Consider the following 24,232-nt stretch of genomic DNA (forward strand, 5'->3'; position numbering starts at 1 on the left):
AAGCAGCTGGAGGCAACCCACACATACACAGGGAAAACATGCAAACTACATGTAGAAACACCTCAGTCTGGAAATTGAACTAAGGACTTTCTTTCGATTTTTATGATTGTTTAGTAACAAATACGTGTGTTGCAGTTGTGGTTTGTATGCAATTGGAAGAGTAAATTTTTTTTATTTTTTTATGCACAAATCTTTCTTTTTAAACTATTTAGGCAACAGATGTGGATCATTGCGTCAGTTCCATTAGTTAATTGTAAATTTCAGGTTTAAACCTTTGCTCTAAATCAGTGAGATCCCTCTTGTGCTTTTTGCCCCACATGTGAAAGTGGGTGTGTGATCCCCAGCGTGCTGCTGCCCTCATTGGCTGCCGGTGGAGCGGCGCTGCTGTGTGTATTTTGGACCGTTGGAGCAATACTGCGGCGTGCGAGTTTTAAACTACCGTCAAGTGAACGGAAAACGGCTAGACTAAAACCGGAAGTTGGTTTCTACAAAAATAAGAGGGCGCATTAAAGCCTCTCACGAACAAGCTAAGCGAAAACTTCCCCTCCCAACTTCGCTAACTGTTTGAAAATGTCTCCAAATGCTACAAAAGTGAACGGAAATGTTGTTAAGTGTGGATAGTTTTAGCTCTGTTTTTCATCCTTCTGCTGATCCAATATATTTTCACAGAGTTTATCTGCAAGCTAGCTTTATCGTGAAGGCTTCAAGCCTCAGTTCTGTAGATAACTACGTGTAACTTAACGCATCAAACACTAGCAAGAGCGACTCTGTGGAGTGCACAAACTGGTTCGTTTGCCTGGCCGCCGGTGCTGCTGCTGCTGGAACATCTACAGCTACAACGGAGGGAAACTGGAACCCTGACGCGGCTCTCCACTCATTTCGGAGGAATATCGCGGCTTTTGCACAATTTTCTGTAAGGCGTTCATACTTAAAGAGAAGAGCCAAGTCCTTCGTCCATGGCCAGTCCGGTTGCAGACCTTGGACAGTCTCATCAGCATCACCCTGGGTCGGAGTCGGCCGCCGACTCTGCGTTTCTGGAGGCTCAGAAATGGATCGAGGTGAGTTAAAAAACCCGAATGCCGAATCACCTCATCAGATCCTGCTTCCTTTAAGCGCAGGTGTTTGTTGATATAGCGTGGCCTTTAGTTGCTTCTATGTAGCCTCCTGTTTAAAGTGCACTTTATTTTATTGTTTCTTCACCTGTTGAAATAAGAAATAAATTTCTAAAAAATTCCTATGCAGGTTTATTGTAGCTGAATGCATCATTTGAATCCTAACTTTTACTCTTTAAACAAAACCTGAATATAACACCAATCATAAAGGAACAGTTTCAGTTATTTTGTCCAGGCCCTCCTCAAATTTGCAGAATGTGCTTGCTGTTGTACAGTGGCTGTTTAAAGTGACCTGGTGCGTGTTTGGCTGAAAACAATGAATGCATCATGTGGAATGGATTTTTGCCCCATTGCAAGCCCCGTCAACAATAATCACACACAAGTGAGGTTTTGTTCAGGGAGAATTTCAATCATGATACTTGTCAGGCTCCATTGCATTTAAGTTTGTTATCCTGCTTTCAGCTGTCCTCTTGTCAAATCACAGCTGACTGATAACTGCTTCATGATTTTCACTTCACTTATTTTTTGTATTATTAAAATGGAAACATTTTGATTTAGAATAGTAGAGATCTCCTTACCCTGTGGCATAAAACTTTTGACCGTCTTGGACTGTACCTGATGTTCTCTGTTCATGTGGCCTTCAGGGTTGCCCAGCAAAACCTGTTAGCTGCTGTCCAACGTGGTGAGGTTGGAGTCTGTCTTGGAAGGAGACAGATAAAATACATTAACAGTGGGAAACTTCTGGAAGTGTAGTGCTAGAAGAATACAAAAAGCTCCACTTAAACATGCTATTTTTTTTAGCTATTAATGTACCTGAGCCACCTGCCAAGGGAAAATCTATAGCTTTTTCTATGCCAGAATGCACTTTTTTTTAAAACATTTCTGACTTTCTTAGAGGTTTGATTAGCCAATTCTGATTTTAACAGATTCCATTTATTTTAAGGAATAAAACATATACTTGTGACAAATATTCTCTAAGTTTCTTAAAAGATGTAATAGTTCTGAATCCAACAGAAAAAATAATTACAAACTTATCCCCGAATGCAACAAAGCATATGTGCCATTCACTGCTGGCTGACTGGTGCATCTCTGTTCCATATTTCTAATTTTGAAATTTTAATACGCTCACAACACACCATGTTATCTATATTAAAAAGACAGATAAAAGTGTCAGGCGCCTTTGCAGGCCTATTTAGCAGCTCCAAACTCCTCAGAGGACCATGTCACATCTTTAAAAAGCCACCACTGACCTAGAATTCACGAGGCTGAGAGCAGAGCAGTGGAAGTGAACTGAAACTGCTTTTTTGTTGTTCTGCTCTCAGCTTTCTCCCTTGGGATCTGACTTCATTATCTCCACACACCAGTTGACAGTCACTCGCTCCTGACTGAACCTAAACACAAAGCTTCAGTCAACATCCAGTTACATTCAACTGCTGCGCCAGGTATAATGTCAGCACCTGATGCAAGAGGTTATGCCAGCAGTTTCCCCAGTTTGACATTTATTGTCAAAGACAAATCAATCAATAGAAAAAAGTTGAGTCTGGCATGTTTGGATGTGTATCTTCTCAGCAGTTTGTTGAGGTTGAAGCTAACTTTCGTTTTATCACAGTTTGAATTTTTGCTCACATGGAGCAGACTTAACTGAGGGAGACATGCACGATTACTTCCTAAAGCCATTTTGGAGCTAGTTCATGCCAAACCTAATTAGGCTGACTTCTTTTTTTCCCCTTACACGGATCAGCTTTTACTTATTTTGTTTTGTCAGGTGAGAATAATTTAAAACCTGCCATTCATCATCTAACCACACAGAGACCCCTGCATCTGCTTTCAAAGCCCGATTCATGTCTCACTGTCTGCCTGTCCTGGTGGTCTCACCATGGTTAAATCTTGAACTGATGAATGCTTCAGCTGTGGGTTGTGTGTCAATTGAAGTAAAGCTGTGGCTGTCAAAGGGCTTGCCATGATCTACCGGGATGTATCTTGCGAAGATGAGATGCGAAAGTAATTTTGCACAGATGTTTGATGAACTCAATGATGGGAGGTTGACACAGACTTTTTTTTGTAACAAAAACTATTACAGTTCCTCTAAAATTACAAACAACCACTGGTGGATATTGCCAACTCAAAAGTTCATTTAGGGAAATTTAAGCCTGATTAACATTTTCTCACACGGTGAGAAAAACACTGCCAATGGAGACATGCCCTTATTGGCTAGAAATGAACCAGACATCAATTGGCTAGAGTGAGACTTAACCATTGGTAAAGGGGTTTGAATGCAGCCTTGCTCCAACACACCTGAAGCTGTTATTCAGCTCTGCAGAGGCCTGGTAATGAGCCATTCATTCCATAGATGAAGAACTGAATTTGGGCACCCCTAATGCATAGGATACGAATAAAGAGGTTAAGCTCTTTCAGTGACTTTGTACCGGATATACAGAAACTGGACCAGTTCTAACTTCCATCAAGGGGGCACATTGTGATGGCAAAATTATAACCAGAGCAATTTTAAAACTTGTTCTTGGTCTGTTGTGGTCAGTAGCTATCAAACGTGGTCCAAAGCAGGAGCAGTGAACAGGCAACAGGCCATGGGTGACTGAGCTTTACTATGAAGGAGTGAAGACTGGCCCGTGGTCCAGTCCAGTAGATGAACTACTGTGGCTGAATTTACTGAGGTGTTACACAGTGCATTACATTTGGGCCTGCATAGCTAAAGGCCAGTCAGAGTGCCGATGCCGACTCCTGTCCACCACTGAAAACCCTAATAATGGACGCATGAACATAAAAACTGCACCAGGATTGGAGGAACGGCTTGGTCTGACTAATTACGTTTTCAGTTAAACTTGTTTGATGGGTAGGTGCCTTGTTTACTTGGGAACAAATGGGACCATGAAAGATACACCATGGGAAGATGACAAGAAAGTAGAGACACTGTGATGGCCAATCTTGGGCTGGGAAACCCTGGACATCTGCCATCCATCTGGGTGTTATTTTGACACGTCCCACCATCAAGCATTGTTGCATACTGCGTACACCCTGGGAAGCAGTATTCCCTGATGGCTGTGACCTCTTTCAGCACAATAATGCTCCCTGCTACAAAGCAAGAATAGTTCAAGAATAGTTTAAGCAGCACAACAATAAATATGAGGCGTTAACGTGGAGTTGAAGTTCCTACAATCTCAATGAGCCTCGCAACTTACATGACATGAAGGTTCTGCTAACATGTTGGTGCGGAAACTACAGCACACCTTCTGGGGCCTGATGGAGTCCTTGCGTCAAAGGTTCAGGGCTGTTTTGGTAGCAAAGGGGTAGCTAACACATTATTAGACAGATGCATAATTCCATGAAAAAGTTATGTTTGAAAATAATAATTATCGTATTGAAATGACAAACTAGTCATGTAAAATATTCCTCAGCTACAACTGCCAGACAAAAGGCATCCAGCAGCATTCTTTGGAACAATCCAGAACTGCAGTGAAGCATTGACACCTGCAATTATTACGTCTTTGATTTGTGCTTCTTCACACTCACAACCCTCTCTAATGATGGTGCTTAAGTTCCTCTGAACTTCAGAGGAGTCTGACTGGCCCTTTGATGAGAGCAGTTGCCCCCAGTTGGTTAGGTTGAGTGATTTGTGTCGTACAGCCATGGGGCGTTTTGCTTGAACAGAAACCTGATGAAACCGCCTTATTGTGTCTTCTTTTCTCTGAAGTGTCTCAGTAGTTTGATGAATTGGCTTTTCTCTAACTGGGAGTTTAGGACAATTCTGCCTGTAACAGAATCATGTGAAATTATAGCAAATGACGGGTTGCGTAATTTCAACAGTTGTACAGTTTTCCCTAAGCTGAAGACAAATTTATTGCAAAACAGGCAAGTAGAATTATTAGAAACAAATTAGAACAAGAAAAAAATGGAAATTATGTAACCTTATCTAATCCAAAATCTAAAGTGAACTGAAGCCCCAGAAATCAAGCCATTTTTTCCTTGCAGCTTGATTACTGTTGGGGGGTTAAAAATGTCTGTGCATTTAGCTTTAAGTTGAAAAATCTTGCCCAAAATGGGATTACTGAGTCTGTTAATTTTGTTTGTTCAGATAACCTTCAAACATGAGTTTGAGTGATTACAAAGTGAAATGATTTTAGTCTTAATGCAGGATCAGCAAGGTGAAAACTGTCTGGATTGGTTTGTTTGTTGGCTCTGTTCTTCAACACATTCTAGTCTAAACAAGGTTTCTTGGCACAACGTTTCTTCTCCTGAGCATGTGTGAGCGTGTTGGGTGTCCCTTTTCCTACCAAGTGAAAACACATTTGGAAATTTTGGAATAATATAAAGATACCTGAACGGAAAAGTGATATTCTTGACATGCCAATGTCTCTGATCTCAGCAGACAGGTCAGTGTTTATATTACCATGCATAGTTTTACTTACTGCTATCATAAACCCAATTATGAAATACACTGATGGGGCGGGGGGGTTGAACATGAAAATAAGATGTGTACATTTTTTTAGTCTTGGATTATACTTCTATGCATTTTTATTGCCTTGTGAAATCCTACTAAGGATTTCATGTCGCCTGTTGAAACTCCAATTTTCTGCTTTCTGATCCATGCCTTTGGCTAAATAATTGTTGCTCTTTGATAATGGATTTTAATTCAGTCTTTTGTTTTGGATCAGGTTGCTTTTTTCTGTCACAGGATCTGGCAACAGCTCTGGCACAGTCTGCAAAACGGGATGAGTGCTGGCAAAAAGAGCACACCCCTCTGGAGCAAAGGGGGAACCTGAATAACTCAGCATGATGATGGATGTGCATATAAATAATCAACTTCTGCTAACACCATAATCTAAAGTGGATTAGGCAAACTCTCTACTTGACATTTGCATGCTTTCAGGCAATTGATATGCACTAAAGATTTCTAAACATATTCTTCTGTTAAAAACTATTCAAAAGTATACTTATATTTTTGTCCGATTTGCTTTTAGAAGCATTTTTATTTTCTGCACACCTCTAAAACACTCTTAAAAAATCTTAACACATTTTAAATAATTCTTATTATAAGTTTTATCTGCACACACCACTGATTGAACCATCAAAAACTCAAAAATTTGACCTTTCTTCAGTCAGTGAATGTACTACACTAAACACTACCAGGTTGCAAGTCAAAGCTTTACATAAACTGGAAATTAAAATTTCAATCATTCATCTTTAATAACTGTGTTTTATTTAACTGAAATTCTCAGAGGGCTTTGTGAAAGACACCATTTAAGGTCTTGTTTTATTTAAGTTAAACATTTTCCTCTAGTGGAATAAATTAAAGGAATTCACCATTATTTTTTCTGTGGAAACGAAGAGGAGCCCAGATGGAGGGATGTCAGAGAAGGCGGACCATGATGCATGGTTGTTTACCAAGGCTGCCGTCCACACTGTGTTTAGTCTTCGTTGTTGACTCACACAAACTGTTTCCTGTGAGATGTAAAAGAATGCAGATATTTTACTGGTCAGCTTGATAAGGTATCTTTTATGTTCAAGTGTACACTTCAGTAACATTTTTAATTCATTGTAATTGACCGGCTCTTAAGCTGTAATTAGAGTTCTTTGTTGTTCAGGATGTTGTTTCTTTGAGCAGAGGTCAGTCTCGAAAAGCAGAAAATCTTAAACATATCTACTTGGTTTGTTTATGAACTTTTGTAAGCAAAAATCTTGCAATCTACTTTAACATAAGATTTCCACCAATTTGCCTTCATTGTTGCAGTTGGTTAAATGATTTATTTGAGCTCAACAAACATCTGCAATTACTCTGTCTGTGTTTAGTTATGACCTGCTGCATGATATCATTTGCAGTTTAGGTTCTTTGTAATTTCATCCTACAGAATGGACCGTAATGTTAAGGGTTGAGCTTTCTTGGCAGTTACCGTTGGAGTACTTGGGCTGCATTGCTATGACTACAAGCTGTTGAAGAATGTAATTTTAGAAGGAAGTGTCGGTCTGAGAAGGATTTAGGCCACTTGAAAGATGTTCCATTCATCACTTAGTGCTCTTATGAGGTTTAGACCCATGATGTACATAGACATCCCTATCTTTACTACCATGATTTATGAAATAAGGATGTGAATAGTTTTTGTGCTTGCTAAAATATTTAATCATCCATTTTTAGTGTTTTTCATGTTGTTGTTTAAGGTAGCACTTTCTTTCTTGTTTTCAGAACCGCAATGTTTGATTTAAAATCAGATTAAAGAAAAACTGTGTTGAAGACCAACATTTGAAACATACAATTTAAGAACAAAATTCCAAATGTTTAGTCTGTCAGTAGTGTCATTTTTTTCAATGATAACAGAGAGCAGAGGGCAGGAATTTGCATCTTCGAGTACACATTAACACAAACCAGACATGGACTCTGTTGAAGATCTGAGCTAGCAGTTAGCTGTTGACATTCCTAAAATGTGGTTCTTTAAGCAACTATTATGACTCATGGAATTGGAGAAAATTAACTCAAGAATTGTTAGTTAAAATTTTTCTTCTAATGCATAATGTTTACTCTGCACAGTTGAGCTATGACTAATAATAATATAGTGTGAGCTGAAGGGTTGGTCATTTGAGAAATGGGATTTTTTTTTTTTGTCTTAAGTGTTGTGCAGCTCAAATAGACCTGTGAAAGTGACAGATGAAAGTTAATTCTGTGGCAATCACCGACTCACAGATGCAAATTCCTGCCCTCTGCTCAGTAAGAACCAGTCAATCTTTTCAACTTGTGTTGCAAATAACTGCTGTCTGGACACAGTTGAATTAGTGAAAATGGCACCACTGAGGGAACGTGTTTGAAAGATCAACTTTTAACTGCAAGTACTAAACCAGATCTTGTGTTGGCGCTCATTTTACACTGGTTGTAAAAGACAGAGTTAAGAACCACTTGCAGAGAGCCACGTTGGTGTAGCATTATTTCTTCTTTAGAAACCATTTCCTTCTGAATTTGTGTACAGGAACACAGTGCAGGGAGATTTACTGCTTAGACATATCATTATGACCACTCACAGATTGTGATTTGCACTGATTATTTTTCTGGCAACTATATCCCGTGATATATTTATCTGGGTTTGATATTGTAGATTTCAACATAAGTCATGTACGTCGAATGGTTTGTTTCATAGTTAGCCTTATGTTGTTGAGGGCTTTGGTTTTTCCTCGTCTGTAATGAGAATCGCTTTCTTTAATTGTCTGCTTTTGCTTTGTGGCTTTTTGCTCCTGTGAAGCGTCTGAGTGCAAGTTTGAAATCAACATTTGCAAATATTCTCACCCAGCTCACAAATCGAATGCAAATCAATGTTTGACCTTGTCACCCCTTTCATTCGACTTTTTTGGTAGTTTATGGGAACCAGTAAAACTGCTCTTTCTAGTCCTTGTTCAGTGAATGATTGAAAAATGAGGACACATATATATGTTGGTCATATTTATCACTTCTTAAATTGTTCAAAATAGCAGATTTAAATTTCTTTCTGTAAGTAATTTAACATTTTAAATCAAATGTAAAGATCTCTTGGCCTTATCATGTTACATGCATAACAAATTAATGCTTTTCATGCATCTCAGCCTATTTCAGTGGATTAAATGCTTCTGAATAAAGTGCAAAACTGAAAATAGTTATGCATGATTTTAGATTTGTGTGAAAATGTCACTTTGACTGCATTTTTAATAATGCGTATCTAGCTCCTGTGGATTCAGTGACATTTTGATGCCAGTAATTGGTAAACCAGTGAAGCATTGCCTCATTTTAGAAGTTGGTAAGGATGATGTTTGTTCTGCCTGTAGCTGATTTGTTTAGCGACGTGTTCTCGAGGAGCCTCCAGATAAAGCAGTGAGTTGAACGGTTGCTGTTCATGTTCAGTAGAAGCAATGTGGATGTTTTAAAGCTCTGTCTGTCTGACGGAAGGATGATGTTCATGTGAATCAGGAAGGTTGACCTTATCTGGTGACATCTACAGGTTCTTCATTTCACAACCAAATATATTTAAATGAGGTGGTTTCTGGACTTGGTGACAGCAGCGCTATTCAGTTATTCTCATCACAACTTGGACATCTGTATTTTTGGAAAAGTTTGTTTTTTATATTTAAAATGAATTGTTCTGGCCACATTAGATGTCACATTTTGTAAGGATGTTTAAAAAGCTTTAAACTGTTTTATTGATTGCAGTAGCATTAGTACACATATCCAACTTGGATCGAAGTGACAAACAATAGAAGGTTAAGAAAATGTGTCTTTAATAAAACAAGTGTCACAATTCCTCTTAAAATATCTACTAAATAAATAAAACTAAACATTTTTGTTTTATTTAAACCTTCCTTTTTATATTTGTCAGACTTCCCCAGTTCCAAGACATGCATCTTATGAAGGCTATTGGTTGAACTGAAGAGAAGAAAGCCAGAGAGACTATTCTTGATGCTCTGCAGAAATTTAGAAATTGTGTAGGATCTTTCTCTCTGTACACTCCAGATGTCTGAAGTTAAACGTTTATAAATCTTTGCGTACTTGTATCAGGTTTCTATTATGGCAGATTGATTTTCCTCCTAATTCTTTCCTTGATGCCACCAAAGCATGGCAAAAGTAAAAAAAGAGAGAAGATCAATTAAATTTTTAAATGCCTGTGAAGAACACAACCCACCCAGCATGTCATCTGCTCACTGTTTCTCTTTGTGTCTGTGGGTACGCCTCAGAGTGTGTGTCTCCTGCCTGATGTCTGAAGTCTGTCTGTGACAAGGTGAACAGAGTCATCTTGTTCAACTGCTGTGTGTGTGTGTGTGTGTGTGTGTGTGTGTGTGTGTGTGTGTGTGTGTGTTCATGCTCTGACAGAAAAAGCTTTCAACAAGAGAGATTAAAGCAGGCTAGCATTCAAACTGTGTTGCAGCACACACACACACGCACACACACACACACACACACACACACACACACACACAAAGTGCCGTCTAAAAGAGAGGCCGTGTGCCAGGCTGCACAGTCATTCTCTGCAGGGAAGCTGTTAGGTAGGGTTGTTACTTAGCACGCTTAGAGGTAAATCTAATAAAAGGGTCACCCTGAGAATAAACTGATAGGTGACAACACATAAAGCGTCTTAGTGTTAGGCTTTGATCTTTTAAGCCTCAAAACAATTTTTTTTTAAAAAACCTTCTGAAAATAGTTAATACAAGAGGGACATTTTTGGCTTTTTATTACTTTATTTAATAAATAGGTTACCACATGGCAATGTCAAAATTCTTGATGAATTAAGCAGGCAGTGCTTTTATTTTGAAGAAGATAGCTTTGGCAATGAAGCTATCTAAATAGAGATGGGCCCTGCGACAGACTGGTGACCTGTCCATGGTGACCCCCGCCTCTTGCCCGAAACGGTAGCTGGAGATGGGCACCAGCACCCCTCCTGACCCCACTAAGGGACAAGGGTGCAAGAAAATGGATGGATGGATAGAAATAGAGATGGACTAAAGAAACAAGTTGAGTTTTGAAATGATCCACATTAATTTAATGCTGATTTCAGTTTGTAGTTATTTTTATACTGCTACAACAGGTAAAGAGGTTGTTATACATCCTTAATTAACTTCAGATCTGTAACATTCCTGGTTAACAAGTCAAATGCAACTTTAAACAGAAGAATATACACATCTCTGTCAAAAGGTGTGGTTGGTGGTTGACAACTTTAAATAAAAACACCAAGTCGCCATTAACTCCTTTTACTAGCTTGTACTGTTAAGAAATATTACAGGAAATCCTAAGGAAGCACATAATGTTACTATAACAACCAGTTGGTATACGTTACTATAATGCAGAAAAAGAGAGAATCATTTACTTCCCCTTCTCCCAAGAAAATAATTGTTCAGGAGTCGCGTATTGACTCTTTAGAAGGTGGGCCTATGTCGGCTTTAAATTCAATGTTATGGTGTCTCAATTAAGTTAATTGCTAATGTGTGCTATTATGTAAATGCATTCTCAATGACAATATTTTCACTGGATATTGCAGAAGAGACCAACACTAGCTGAGCACATTAAAAGCTACATACTGCAGTTAAGACGTTAACTCCTCATACCTTTACATCAAAACCTCACTTCAAAAATACACAACCAACTCTTTATCAATGACTTTCACAGGTTGCTTCTTTGTTTTCACCAAAAGTTGCTTGAGTTACAGAGCAGTCATTTTTTAGGCTTTCATGGGAGCACAAAAGCTAAGGAGCAAGAAAAACCTAATTTATCTGTCTCTGTAAGCGGAGTTGGAGAAATCACCACTATTCTCTTAAAGGAAAACAAAGCTGATTAAAAGCATTTTTATGGCAAAGCTATTCATGCTTTCTTCTTGTTATTTACTGGCCTTTTTACTTTTGACAGGAAAAGTAGAGCCTCTGGAGCTGTTTTGAGTTGTTCCTTTGAACACACTACAGAGGAGAAGTGTTTACGTTCTAGTTGAACGCCCCGCTTCTATTTAATTAAACAGGAGCCACAAGTCAACAGTGAGCCAGGAATATGTGCAGGTTACACAAGCCTTGTTGCTCTACGTCATTTGTCTTGTAATCTGCCAAAACTATTGATTGTCCTCGTTTACAAGCTGGGTGGTCACATTGCCTGCCTCTGATTTAATTCATGATTTATGCATTCCTGTATGGACTCCTACATTTTGTATACAGGTCAGTTTAGAAACTGTAATTAGACTTTTGCAAATGTGCAACAACTCTTCTGTTGTTGTTATGAAAGAAGCTGTACCCTTGCTATTAGCTTAAAGCCATTGCATTAGGTGTTATTCTGAAACCTTCCTCTATCCTGAGGTGTATGAAGCTTTTAACAGCAGCTAAATGGGACCTTTTGAGGGAAAAAAGCAGTGACTGATGTTTCATCACCATCCAGGGGATGTTTCTAATTAGGTCATGCAGGATGAGCTGGTTTCCTAGTTTTCTAAGCCGGCACTCTGGGGAGCTGGGCTCTTTCTGACTGCCGAGGGAGTAAGTGAAACTTGACTGACAGTCATAAAGCTGTAATGTGAGAATTGTTTAAGAAACATATTTTATCAGAATATTGGCTGTATCACAACTGACTGAAAAAAACAGAAACATAACATGTCTCTAGTGGTTACAGATCTTGAAAATCTATCCTTCCCATCCTTTCCCTGAATACATTTCAGATTGTTGTTCTTACACAACACACAATGTTGGCAAAAGTTGAAAGTTGAAAGTAGAAGTTCAGAGGGGTTACTTACAACCTAGATATCTTTAAAACTGAACATAATTGGAGTTGTTATATAAATGGTTTATTTTAAGTATTTTGATGTTTTATTTTGAGTTAAATAAACAGGACTCTGGAGAACTTGACTGCATGCTGAGGAGATAATTCAGCTATTAGCTTCAGGTCTGTTGGATCACTGATGCACCTTAATGCTGCAGGAAACCAGCCTCTGAGGCCTGGATTTGAGGACCTCTGTCTTTGCCCGACTTGAAAGCTTTATGCAAACGCTCCATGCCTCCTTCTCTGATTTTAGTACTTTTTCATGACAGAGTTATAGCACCACTTGCAGGCCTGGAATAGTTACAACAGCACTTAAGCTTATTTTCATTGTCTTCAGAAGTCATTTCTTTTACAGATTATATGTTCAGAGAAATCTTGTAGGAACAACATAAATAATGGGCATTTTAGGGACAACGGTTTTCATCCAGATAAGTCTTTTCTGTTTGTTGGTTGTTGAATCAAAATGCTAAAGTAGCAGGCCGTCTTTTTGAATCAGAGAGGTTTAGATGACTCAGGTTTGCTATGAATGGAAGCTTTTTGAACTGAGTGGGATTGCTTTCATTGTTCCTCACACAGTGTGTCATACACATTACTCTGTGCCCACTGGGTCCAGCATTCCTAAAACCCCCTAGTCCTCATCCCATTCATACACCAGCGCACACACATGCACTCTCTCACACGAATACTGGCTTCACCTCATTAACGATGTGTGCAGCCATCAGACTCTGGGAAGTGACACAACCGTGCCTCAGATGACCAACACTTGCATGATGACAAAATATACATATACTTGTTTTTTTATTAATGCAGGCAGATAGCATCTTTTATAAAGGGATCAGATAAAAGAAAGTTTTATCACTTTATCTTGAAATGGCATGAATAAAATTATACCAAAATAAAAACATCCATGCATCTGTGTCATGAATGAAAAGGAGGAAAAAGAGGTAAAAACTTTACTATAATATTTCCTCCTATGAACTTCCTGCTTTCTTGTTTTGTTTTGGTAAGGAAATGACTGGTTTACAAAATGCATTGTTTTTACTGTCTTTGTTGACCAATTTGACTATATTGAAGAAATGTAAACAAATCTAGAATTTTACGCAGTGAAACTGTTCAATTTAGATTTTTGCCAATATTCATGTTTCAAAATCAATATGTCCATTTTTTATTGAAAATAAAATTTTTTTGTTCTATCTCGCTCGACATACATTTTGATGCTGGAATTTTTCCTACATTTGGCTTATTTTCCACATTTAATTAGTTCTTACTTTAATTTTTAATATGTGTCTGTGCATTAAATCAGTCAAAACGGTGCAGCAGGATAGAAGTCTGTATCTGGTTCCAGCCAGCACTGAATTTGATCAGGTCCATATCTAGTTTATATCTCTATGATCTGGCTTTCCATAAGCTTAAAGAAGTGGTCAGATAGTATCAGGTTGTTGTAACAGAAGTGGATCTACATTTCCGTTTTAAAATCTATGAGGCTATTAATGCTCTGATAAGATCTTCTTTTGTGATCTTTAAGGCTGCTTCGTAGAGCATTGAATTCAGATTTTCTGCTTGAAAGGTTTTTCGGCACTCAGGTTTGCGTAAGCTACATTAAAGTGAAGAGGATAAAAGCTTCTTTTAAGGCAGAAGTCTGACTTGGACAGTAGAAGTCCTGTTCTCTGGAGCTGCAGAAGGTCAGGCTGTGTGTACCAGCAGCAGGCAGAGGTGCTTCAGAGCTGGTTCACTGCCAGCCCTGCAATTTAGGAAGCTTGTTGTTGAATACTGGCAGCAGTTTAACTTTAGCAGGCCATTTAACATTTCACATTGATGGACTAAATGCTGTCTAAAGGTGCTCTATTTTGTTCTTTCTTTGGTTTTTCCTTGATATTATCTGCATAAACTAGTATTTAATTACAACAGTTGAGTAGAATATTAATATTAAAAGAGTAGGCCTTGGGTAGCAGTAATGTTTGAGGCCATATAATACAAACCTGTCACTCATTCAAGGGAAGAAAGGCCCAAGTTATAAATAAGTATCACATCTAGATGCTAAAGACAAGTTAGGAAAATGTGTTTTGAAGTTAGTTTATTAGAAACTTCTGAGCATCCTTGTGTCATGTCTTTGCTAACAGCCATTTTTTGCATTCAACACAAAACAGACTATTAAGTGCATGTAAACTGTCGTTTGTCTGAAATATGTAGGATTCCAGAGCTTGAAAGTGCTTTTAGGAATACTCACTCCTGTTAAATTAATTGTGTTGATGAAACCAAGTTGTAGACTTTTTACTCTTTTCTATTTGACAGACTTGCCTTAAATGTCCAAATTAGATTAAAATATGTTGTAATAACCTGAATAATGCCCTGTTTTGATGTTGCTGTTGACAGAGAATGTCAGTGAAACTCCTGATAAGACCTGCTGAGGACAAAGCTTTGTGAGGATATGAAGAAAGCTTGTAAGAACATGCAGACGGGGAAGAAAAGAATGTTTTCACGCTGACAGATTGGGGGGGGTTGGTTTGTTTTGGCTTGTGTTCTTGCCTGGCTCTCTGAAATTGACAGTATAGTAAGGAATCTCATTTCTGTCATTGCTGTTTTTAATAAACATCCAGGATCTGTTGCCAGGATACTGTTCTGAGCATTGTGCCACTTGTGAATAAACTCCAAATCCAACTTTTAATACCCAGGAAGAAATTCAAGTCAACACATTTTTACTACAATTACTCTATTTTGAACCTGGATCATTCTCAGGTTACTAGTATAGCTTAAAAATGCAAGACAAAGAAATGAGAGCAAGGGATAAAACAGAGTAGGCAAGTTCTTTGAAATTACATAGTCTCAGTGTTTTCATCACTTGATCAAAGTTTAAAACCAAATATGGGTTTAAATACAAGTTTCTTGTCATGTTCTGTCAGCAAATTGCTTCCACACTTTAATAACCGCATGGTGGCATAAACAAAGTGTTTTTTTTTTTTTTGTTTTGTTTTGTTTTTTTACACATCTGAACGTGGCAGAGGGACAAAAACAACCCATGTTGCAACGCTCCGTCACTGTAGAGATTGGTCGTACTAAGACAGTCATTTTAAAGTTCTTAAAGATCTTGAATTGGCAGAAAAGTCAAGTGATCCTGAAAACATTCACATGCACTTCATAAATCCAACAGTCTGTCTGTGAAGACTCAGGCTGATCCGTAGCCCAAAGAAGACCCCTACTGATGCTGACTGTCCTGTAAGACCATGTCTGCAATAGAAGGCTTGAAGAAAAAAAAGGCTCCTCTCAAGGCGAAACCCAACTGTTTCAGGCATTTATCAAAATTTGGAAGAAAGTTTGTTTTCTGACAAGAAAAAGATAATGGTCAAGGTCATAATGGTCAAGGTCATGATGGCCTCTGATATTAACATGATAGATCAAACTGGAGATGTTTCTAAGCAGCACAGTAGCAGAGGTTGATCTGGGAGCATTTTCCTTCCAAAGAACAATGGACCCTCAGGTTATGGATGACTCTGTGGTAATATTGCAGCAGTTACCGCCTTGACTGTAGGTCATGCAACAAAATAACATCTCTTTTGAATCATCCTGCATGTTCACTTTTGCGGATGGATGGCTAGGATGGATGGGAGGTTTTAAAAAATGGTTGTCATGTCCTGACCATCGCTGTCCGTGATGATGCTAGTTTCACCATATGGAGCAACACTCCCATATGTCTACTGGAAAAGATTGCATCACACAAGTGATGTGATGAGTAACTTTAAATCCAAGTATTTTGCACAATATCTTTGTAGTCACTTACTGCGTAAAGGCAGTTAAAGCAATTATCACTCAATCCTATTTGGAAACTGTTGGGATTAAAACCCAGCTCAGCCATATATTTGTATTAGGCTAACCCAGGACTGGGCCTTCATTAAATGGGTTAATACTGCCAATGAGCTGTGTATGGACCAGGTCAACATGAGGGCGCCCGCTTGTCTGTCAGAGTTTGACTTCACTCCTTGTGTGACCACTGGGTAGATGTTGTTTTGTGCATCAGGAAAGCTGTGCTGGCAGGATATTGGAGACTAGGGGAAGCACATGGAAAAGCCCAGCTGCTTAAGTAGCTTAGCTCAAAAGAACCAGTGTCGACATCCAGGATCTTTGTTTCCTATCCGGGTTCTTGGAGAGCTTGTCTCTAAAATCCCATCAGGTTTGAGAGAAATGGTGAAGTTGTGCTTTTCTGTGGACTCCATGAGTTGGTCAGTGTGTATTTCTTACACTGTTGCATCTGTTTACTGTCGTTTTAAGGAGCAAGGTGAAATATCTGGTTCTTGTTAAAATATTAATAAAATTATAACTATTGCAGTGGTTCTATAAGAACCCAAGTGAGACTGCCAACTGTTATGAAAGTATGACAAGTAAGTTGAGATTTTTTTAAAACAAAAATCAACAAAAAGAGCAAAAATAAAGCTTTTATACCACTACGTAAAATAGCTAATATGCACATTTGTTTGTCTGCCACTCTGCTTTCTGAAGTAACATTTACAAAGCTGACTAAAGTTAGCTATTTCTTTCTTTGATACATTAATGTGTTTTTTCATTACCAGAAAAAATCCCAAATAGCTTTGTACACTTTCTTTAGCAAGGAGAAAGTAAACTTTCCAAGTTTAGTCAGAATAAGCGGCTGACTGACAGCTTCACTGGTTTTTCACATTTTGTCATCTAAAATTACAGTGGAACAGGTTCTAGCGGGTTTTCCTGGAGGATTGTCCTTGATTTACCTCCATCCATCTTCTAGAGGTGTACATTAAAATCATGGCTCAGTTGGTATTCGAACAAAGAATTCTAGTCATTTTTTTAAATTTGATTTTATTATGGTATAAAACAGTGTTCCAGTTTTCAGGGACCTGTACATGTTTTAGGCGTTTACTTTCTCCCACACACCTGACCTGAATAAGTGGGTGATTAAGAGGCTTCTGCAGCACTTGATGACATGCAGAGGAGGTCATGCAATCACTTGAATCAGAATCAGAGTTTTGGCTTATTGGAACACAGACACAACTAAAATATGCAAGGCAGAAACCCCTGATGACTGGAATTGAGAAACTGATCTAAAACTTAAAAATGTGAAAAGTATAGAACTGACTGGAGATTTCACTGTTTTTTTCCCCCCAATGAATATAGTAGTATGAGCAGGTGAATGGATAGGTAGACACATAGCTAGATAGATTATACAATAATACAACTTGAAAACAAATGTTTTAAATCAAATTGTGCCCATATTTGAGAATGAACCTTGTTTAAATCTATTTGGAGTTGCGTTGGTATTTTGACAACCTAAAGTACCAATTGCACCTGAACTCTGCACAGCAGCTGTTGGGAAAATCCCCGTTCATCAAGGGGATTCCTCCCACTTGCATTTTATTAGATGTGCAGAGTTTTGGCTTATTGGATACTACAGGAAGTCTTTTGGTCATCAACTTATTTTCCTTATTACCAGTGACCTTTACTTTCCACCTGAACTTGTTTCTAGTGAGTAATTCAGTTCAGACTCTGAGCACGCTTATTGCTTTTGGGAAAATGATTCGGATCACTTTTTTCCCTTAGTGATAGCTGGGCATCCTCACTGCTTTGTTTTTGTTCTCACTTTCTAAAGTGGGACTACAAAATGTTTTATTGTACACTTCTTTTCAGGTAGAAAACAAGTCTGTAATCATTTGCATACCAGACTAACAGGATAGTACCAGCTATTTTTGGTATGAACACAGAAATAGCTGGTAGACCCCGACCATCTACTATTTTTGAATTTTATGCGATAAATCACCACATTTGGCATAACAGATAGCTTTCAGAATTTTTACAAATGGCTAAAAAATTGGTGGGTATTAAAAATGAGTTTTGATTCACAAGCAGAAAACAAGGTTGGTCCTCTGTAATAATTTATTTAAATTTTCCCAAGCAACTTCCTGCTTAATCTAAAACCAGGAAGCCCCTCCTTTGTCCTTCATGCCCCAAGATGTCAATCCACGGGGCTAAAATGTTAGAAGGAAAGGTGGTGGCAGAGAACGGCACCAGTGGAGACTTAGAGTTAATCCACAACAAAAACATTGTTCCACCTTCCAATCAGGATGTAAACGGGACGGACTGGCTGGAAAGCTGACATTTAGCAAGTCCATGTCAGTCACAGGAAATTTGTCTTGTTCAATCACCAGAGCTTATCAGAAGTGAAAGAGAAGGGAAGGGATAAAAAAAAGGAGCTGGGTTTTGGAATTCAGGTATTTTAGACTCCAATGAACACAGATTTGTAAGAGGGAGCAGCCTCTTCTGATGAAATGCCAGGTGTTTGCTAAGGATGTATGGTATAGGTCTTTAAGTAAAAGCCAGTTCTTGTTTCACAAAGTTAGAAACTCCATTTTAATTTGAATTTACTGCTGGGCTGTTGTTTCTGAATGCCCAAGCTGTTCTTACCCATGGCCTAATAGCTACATAACACCAGTGAGTGAGAAGGAGGACAAATGGCACAGTGAGGTGATGTAGGAGTGTGTGGTAGACATGTTAAGTCTTCAAGGACTACATGTGATAAAAATCACAAGCAATAAAACAAGAGCCTGCTTTTTATGCTCATATAGAACAGTGTTATAACATCGTTTGGATCTACATGCAAAAACTGCAAATTATCTGTAGTTTTATTAAAAAGGCATGAAGTTAAGTTCAGAACCTACTTTTGGAAACGTCTTCCTGGCTCAAAGTGACGTTCCTTTAAACATCAGAGAGTAAAACTGAGTTACGCTTCCATGGGGTCTCTATATTTTCTCCATATATTGGAAATCTAATCAATATGTTCCTTTTGAGAGATGGACTGATCTCCAGAGACAGATGTGTGACACCAAAAACACCATAAGAAAACATTTTCCTGCAGCTTGTCGCTGATCACAGACCAGTGGTCACAGAACTCTGGAGGCCAGAATATGCCTGACCATTACTTTATTATTATGTGATGATAATTTTATTGCTGATTATAACTATTTGAATATTTATTTTTACTGCAAACGTCTGCTGACAACTGAACCATAAATACAGCGATGAAATCAGTTTGTCTTGCTGAGTAGGAGAAATTCATGACTAATCGGGGCTTGTGTAAGGTTTCCCACGCCAGCTGACTCTCACAGGATCCACTGTGTGCCTGGGAACATTTGTGCTTTTCTGGTCAAAATGAGACGGTGACAGCAGAAAGATGAATTTGTTTGTGTTTCTTAATACATGAAAGCAAGTTGATGTTTTTGAAGCAGAAATAAATTTACTTTTTATTCTCCAAAATACAGAACAGATTCCAGTGTTGCTGTAAACTTTTTTTTTTATGGGGTGTAAACTCCTAGATAACAAAACTTTTATTGAGCCTTTCTGTTTTTAATAACCCTAAGAAAATCCTTTCATTTACAGACGTTTTCAAAGTGCATACACTCCTATGTGTGATGTTTTGTGATGCCTGTCAGCATTCAGTCGTGCTACAGTAGCACACCAGCCAAATCTGGTTGAGTTTCGGACTCAACCAGATTTGTACTCTGTGTTATTTTGGAGACCAATCAAAACTATATATGTGGAAATATCACTAAATTGACAGAATATGGTCCAAGTTAACGTCCTTGCTTTCATTGTATTTAAACATGCTGATTCATATCTGATCAATAATGTGACTCATTACTAATTATATATTTTTGTTATTGCTGTTATCTATCCCCAAACCACACTAAGAAAGTGAGCAGTGGTTGCAGCAGGAGAAGGTATCTGCAAAAACTTCAGTAAGACAATTTGGTTACATAAATCATAAAGAATGCAAAACATCCAGAAGAAGGCTTAGAGCTAGAAGTTACTGTATATCATTATTTTACTAATAACTAGATAATTATTTGTTGTTCTCCACATAACAATAATGGCTGCTGCTTGCCTGGCGTGATTGGCACATTCTAACTTATCCATCAATCCTTTACAAAAGTATTTTATAACTATCCCACGCATATTTTCTTATGTTGCTTTATGTTAAAAATTATGTAATACTTTGTAGCTGGATACCGAATGGTTAATTTAGATCTTTTCTTTTGATGATGACTGTTTTTCTTGCACTTCGTGGTGGTCTTTCAAGATGACAGCTGATATAATCCATTAAAAGAGGAGCTCGTTAAGGCAGGTTAGGCCTAAATTCTCTTCTGTCATCAAGTAGGTTTGGATGCATCAGAATTCATTGTCTTCCTGTCATTAGTCTGTCACAGCCCAGTGATAATTCCACTATCTAATGCTGTTGTGATTACATTAGATAAACCTCTCTTGCATGTGATGATCCCTGTATCCCAGTTCACTTTTGTTCACTTTCTCTGGCCTGAGCAGTGAGTCTTTATTTGGACTCAGCGTGTCTCACGGTTTCAGAAGTTCACATGCTGCCTTTAAAGTCATCCATCTTGTATCCCGCCTAAAAGAAAACATGCTGACAAAAATGGCTGTATTGAATGATTAAGTACTTGCTTTATGTGTGGTCCGTTGGGGGTCTATTAATTTTTTGCAAGTCAGTGTGTGTGTGTGTGTGTGTGTGTGTGTGTGTGTGTGCGTGTGTGTGTGTGTGAACGGTCATCTTCAACAATCTGTGTGCAGAAGAAGCTGGTGATTTTAGTACCAAAATAATTCAGCAGGCATAATCAGAAAATCTCTTTCAACTCGAGAAAAACAAAAATTACAAGTAATTTTGCCTTACAGACACATTTTATGTTTTCTGTAGTGGTTGTAAAAGTTGGTAGGAGACAGTTTTCTCAGGGACAAGAACTAATCTTAACCTGAAATGTACTGTTTTTGCTCACTGATTCCAGTTCTCTTTGAGGTCTGTTCTGCTGACTTCAGACACTTTATTAGGTACAACTTTTCAATTGTTAGTCGATAACCAGTCACAAGACGGCAATACATTTAGGCATCTAGGTAACTTGGTAAAGTATAAACTGAGCATGAGAATGGGAAAGAGAGGAATTTAAGTGACTTAAATCAGAAGTCATTACAAACCGCTGATCAACTGTGATTTCATTCATAGTCGTCTATTAGATTAACTGTATGGCCCAAAAAAGAAAAAGTATGCAGCGAGTGGCAGTTGTAAGGACAAAAAAGTCTGATTCAACCAGATAACCGTTTATTAAAACCAATAACTAGTGGCACACTTTCAGTGTGCTGCTGTAATTTAGTTAAATGTAGTCATGCTAACCTTAAAACTAAACCAAAAATCAAATCTCAAACCATTTTAAGCAAGAAGATCACCTTTGTAAAGATGTTTCTGGTTAAATCTGTAGACAGCTCAGTCCAGGACCTCGACTCACCAATTTCTCGCTGCCATTCCCTTTTCAGATGGTAGAAATCTGAGGACTCCAATGCTTCCATGAAGGACCCCCACAGGGGTGGCAGTGGTGACAGCTTGAGAAAAGGCCCAGATGACTGATTGTAGGCAGATACCACTCCTGACCTGTGGCTGACCTCATTGGAGGTCTAAGTGTTGACTGGGTCCCATCTAACGCTCCATCACATGGACCACTCATGCAAACCCTCTGATCTGACTTGGTGATGCATCTGAAAATGTAACGTATTTATATTTAGTTCTGTGCCGCAAAATGTTTCGGTTTCTGGTAATGAAAGTTTGTTTCTGGAAATAAAACACTGGATGTCTCTTATCATAAAGCCAGAGAGCTGTTTGTGTCTCACCCCGCTGCTCATTTTATCAGCTTTGTGTCCTCTGTTAGCAGGCTGGACTCCCTTGTCTTTGTTTTGTTTCTTAGAACCAGAAGCTTTCACAGCTCCAGCTCTTGCCAAGATGAATTAACAAGATTATTGGCTGTTGGCCAGAGGATGTGTTTACGTGTGTTCTGTGACTTGTGGGTGCTTTGTTGGATTATGCAATGCACTTAACTTGTTGGGTTTTAATGCAGAATGACTGCAAAGCAGGCATGCAGATTCAGAGCAGGCATGGTGCTGGAAACCAGGCTTGTGGGGTTGAGAGCATGTTTCTGTTTATGTTCAACAGCCTTTAGGCTTACAATGTCAGCCTGGCCTCAGGGGCCTTGAAGTAACTAGTGTTTTCATTCCCCATGTCAAGGAATCCCGGCCATTCTGAATAGTGTCTAATTTGGTTTAGGTAGCTGTAAACTTCTGGGTCTCTCAGGTTACTTTTGTCTGTTTTCATTGAATGGTCATCATAATCAAAGGAATGTAGTAATCTGTTTCAGACTGGGAGCGAGTCATGAACTCTGTGGCTATTCAACAGAAAACTCTTTGATATTGTTATATTGATTGAATGCGCTGATTGAATTTTTTCTTGACATCCTTCCAGTAAAGACGATTGGGAATCTCTGTCAGATATGAACCAACTGTAGAGGAGACTCTCCACATAAAAATTCCTTTCAAGTGTCTGTTTTGTGATTTATATTTTATAAAAGATGTTCCGAATCAAAAACCCTCCTAGAGAAACTGGATTTGCCAAAAGCTAAGTTCTGCAAAGATTATTTGTGTTTTCCTAAATCAGCAGAGCTTTCATTTCCTTGCGAATGCCAGAGTGAAAGGAATTGCTGCTTTATAAGAAGGACTTTGGTCTAGACATGAAGGTTTCCCAAAGGGAAGGAAGTGAATAGGTGGAAAACAAAGCCAGGGAGAGTTATGTGATTGTTTGTGAAACAATGTGAGCGACATTCCACTGAAAACGACCAAAGCAACACATTCCTCTTTTTAATTGAATACCCTCTTATGACCCGGCTTCACGTTCAGATCCAGACTTTCCCAGCTCTGGATTTGTACCTCCATTCAGGAATCTGATGTAAAAAAACATTTTTAAATTGTTGCTGGTACCATCACAGATGCCATTGTGTTGCTTTCTATGTTTGATTTTATTTTATAATCAGACAAATATTCCAGCTGTTAGTTCTTTATTACCTCTTTTAGAAAGTAGTCCTGAGGATAATTTTGATTTAAAGGCAGCAATAGCTCATTTTTATACATTTTAAAACTGTTAAAACTGTCATTATGTCCTGACAGTATAATACATAACCTTACTGGGAGCGGTGTATTTCTGCAGATGGCAGTAGGACCGCATGGAGGAGCCAGAGGAGATAATTTCTTTCAGATTGTCTCGTATCATCCTGTCAGGAACGAATAACATAATTTTTTTGTATTAAAATTTTAGTCATATTTTATGTTTGGGTACATTGGTGTTCATTTAGAATCAGTCTACAGTCATTATCACACTATTTTTTTAGATACTGGATACACTCGTATCCCAAACTGGAACAACTGAGCTACAGCCTAATTATTTTTCTTCTTAACCCAAATAAAATACTTCAGACATTTTCTCTGTTTCAGGAGTGGCTTAACACAAGGACAAATAAACACCAAATATGGCGTCTGTTATAGATTCAGGGCCTACCTTTGGCCCTACTCGGTGTCACGCAGCCGTCTGTTTCGTTTGTGGCCCCTCCTGAATCCACGGAGACCCAAAAGCCTGATAAAAGCACTCGACCATATACTCTACAAGTCTGCACTCTTCCCACAGCTGTGTAAATAAATGTAATAGAAGCACTCAGGAAATTTAATCTTGTAATTGTTTTGGCTTCCTTAGCAGCAAACCGAAAGGGGTCTCTTCTTTTCATGCAGAATAAATGGATCTTAAGTGAGACTGGCCATGGAAGTCATTCGACAGCACATTCTTTGGAGCATGCCCCATCTTTTCATTATGTTGTTTACTTTTCCTCTAAAGATGCTTGAGTTCATGTTCATGTTAGATGTAAGAACCATTCATGAAACGTTCAATCACACCAGAGAAGCGTTTCATGTTCTGGAGGGGGAGAAAGACTCCAACAGTTTACTGAAGAAAAGCAGTTTGCTAAAAGACTTTCTTCAA

The 24,232-nt window shown here is 38.5% G+C and overlaps 1 protein-coding gene across 6 annotated transcripts in view; it reads left to right on the forward strand.

Annotated features, from left to right (window-relative positions):
* Positions 1 to 559: 559 nt before the first annotated feature.
* The window catches only part of LOC103471865 (LIM and calponin homology domains-containing protein 1), a 70,745-nt gene continuing 47,072 nt past the window's right edge, over positions 560 to 24,232 (forward strand). For 2 of the 6 annotated variants that reach the window (XM_008421113.2, XM_008421114.2), the window contains exon 1: positions 561 to 1,058. In XM_008421113.2, coding sequence (XP_008419335.1) covers positions 957 to 1,058 — 102 coding nt within the window. In that variant the 5' untranslated portion in view covers positions 561 to 956. Of the gene's footprint in view, positions 1,059 to 24,232 lie in introns of all 6 variants that reach the window. The other 4 variants (XM_008421116.2, XM_008421117.2, XM_008421119.2 and 1 more) reach the window with 4 other exon arrangements.

Source organism: Poecilia reticulata, linkage group LG10 (genome assembly GCF_000633615.1).
Source record: "Poecilia reticulata strain Guanapo linkage group LG10, Guppy_female_1.0+MT, whole genome shotgun sequence".
Taxonomy (NCBI): domain Eukaryota; kingdom Metazoa; phylum Chordata; class Actinopteri; order Cyprinodontiformes; family Poeciliidae; genus Poecilia; species Poecilia reticulata.